Raw genomic sequence first — 1,633 nt, 5'->3', positions numbered from 1 at the left:
CACAGGAAACCACCCTGATGCTTAACATGCGCTCAGTGCATGTCAAAGGTTTACCTTAATCGGGTCTCAGTGAGCTGTGTGTGTCTGCAGGAGTCACCAGCTTGTATGGACCACAACACACAATGACAAGAATCAGACCAGACTTGTTGACGTTAAACCATCTCATTTTATAGCATTTGGTGTGCCAGCAGAATTACAGCATAAATATTGTTCACTCCTTGTGTCCACTGAGTAAAGCAGCAGAGCAACCCACACTTGTCCTCCACTGGAATAACTTCAAACAAAACTGTACTTAAAAAGTGAAACGTACAAAACACAAGTGACTTTTATGCTACAAAATTCAACGATGCACATTTGAGGAAACTTTATTGTCATTATGACAACATTCACTGTGCAATGCTACTATTAAAACATTCATGCAACAGAACATATTACATTTCTCCTACTGCTATAAATATAAAGGCCGATTTTAATAACTTCATGTCTTAACATGAAGACATTTGTCCTCCCTCTGATGACCTTCCTTTGAAACACCTGCTTTGATACTAAAAAAAAACAAAACAGGATGTCCATCAAATTTCTTCTCCCTCTTGTCTGCGTATCTTTCAAACTTTCATCTGAATGGCCTCCCAGCTCACATGTGACCATAGATTGAATTCAGCCTCTCTTTGTACTGACTCCTCTTCTTGTTATTTGCCCTGTGACCCTGACGGAGGGGCACCTGTGAAGATAGAGGTCAAAGTAAAGTTCAATAAGGACAGAAAATAAAACAGAAAAACACAACAGCAGTAACGATGACAAAGTGCTTCTGACCTCTTCTCCAGGCTGAGGAGGATCCTGGTTCTGGACTGGATCTCCATTCGGTGTCCTGGTCCTAAACTTTCTGCAGAGATAAAGCATTGACTGATAATGGCACCTCTCTTCTCAGCACTTTTAAGGTGTTTCAGAGGCTTTATTCTACAAGCTTGAGAAAGTTAAAGTTCCGTCCATGGATAAATCATTTTGAATCTTATAGTGACAAAAGAAAATCAATGAATAATTTGAGTCTTTTTTCTTATATATGCAACAACACCAAACATTCCTGGTTCCAATTCTTCCAATTTGCTGATGATAAAAATATTTCTAAACTGCTGTAGCCTTACTTTTTCCACAAAGCAGGAGCAACTATTCCAGATGAGAGCATACACATTCTCAATTACACACAACATAAAGTAGGAAATAACAGCACATTAACCAAACAAAAATGATGTTCCTTATTAAAGCGAATGTGCACAATGATCTCCATCATATTTTCACACTGTATATGCAAGTACATGTATATGTCTTTAATTGTGCAGTAATGGGGTTGTAACTACTACCATTCTGTTCAAATGATTCCTGACACTAATGTGTTTGCTGGCAGAACAGAGAGTGAAGCAATAGTTTGTCTCAATCCACTGCGTCAACTGTCAGTTACCAACAGTTGTTCTGTTTGCATGAGTTTGCACAACAAGCTACATTCACACGTCTTCGACTCTCACTTCTCTGTTTATGTTGCTACAATGCAGTCACACACATTTGAGATCATGCAGTGGAGCCACACGTACAAACTCTGCTCTGCCAGGAGCATAGCCAGCATTTCAGGGAATTTGTG

General features: G+C 39.3%; 1 protein-coding gene across 5 annotated transcripts in view; it reads right to left on the bottom strand.

The window, feature by feature from the left end:
* Nucleotides 1–146: 146 nt before the first annotated feature.
* LOC103373482 (hemicentin-2-like) overlaps nucleotides 147–1,633 on the bottom strand; it is a 25,975-nt gene continuing 24,488 nt past the window's right edge. For all 5 annotated transcript variants that reach the window (XM_008303371.1, XM_008303376.1, XM_008303377.1 and 2 more), the window contains 2 exons: nucleotides 814–883; nucleotides 147–721 (listed from right to left, as the gene is read on the bottom strand). In XM_008303371.1, coding sequence (XP_008301593.1) covers nucleotides 635–721; nucleotides 814–883 — 157 coding nt within the window. In that variant the 3' untranslated portion in view covers nucleotides 147–634. The remainder of the gene's footprint in view (nucleotides 722–813; nucleotides 884–1,633) is intronic.

The sequence above is a fragment of the Stegastes partitus genome, unplaced genomic scaffold (genome assembly GCF_000690725.1).
Source record: "Stegastes partitus isolate 25-593 unplaced genomic scaffold, Stegastes_partitus-1.0.2 Scaffold1992, whole genome shotgun sequence".
In the NCBI taxonomy this organism is placed as follows: domain Eukaryota; kingdom Metazoa; phylum Chordata; class Actinopteri; family Pomacentridae; genus Stegastes; species Stegastes partitus.
This window is presented reverse-complemented; position numbering and strand designations above follow the sequence as displayed.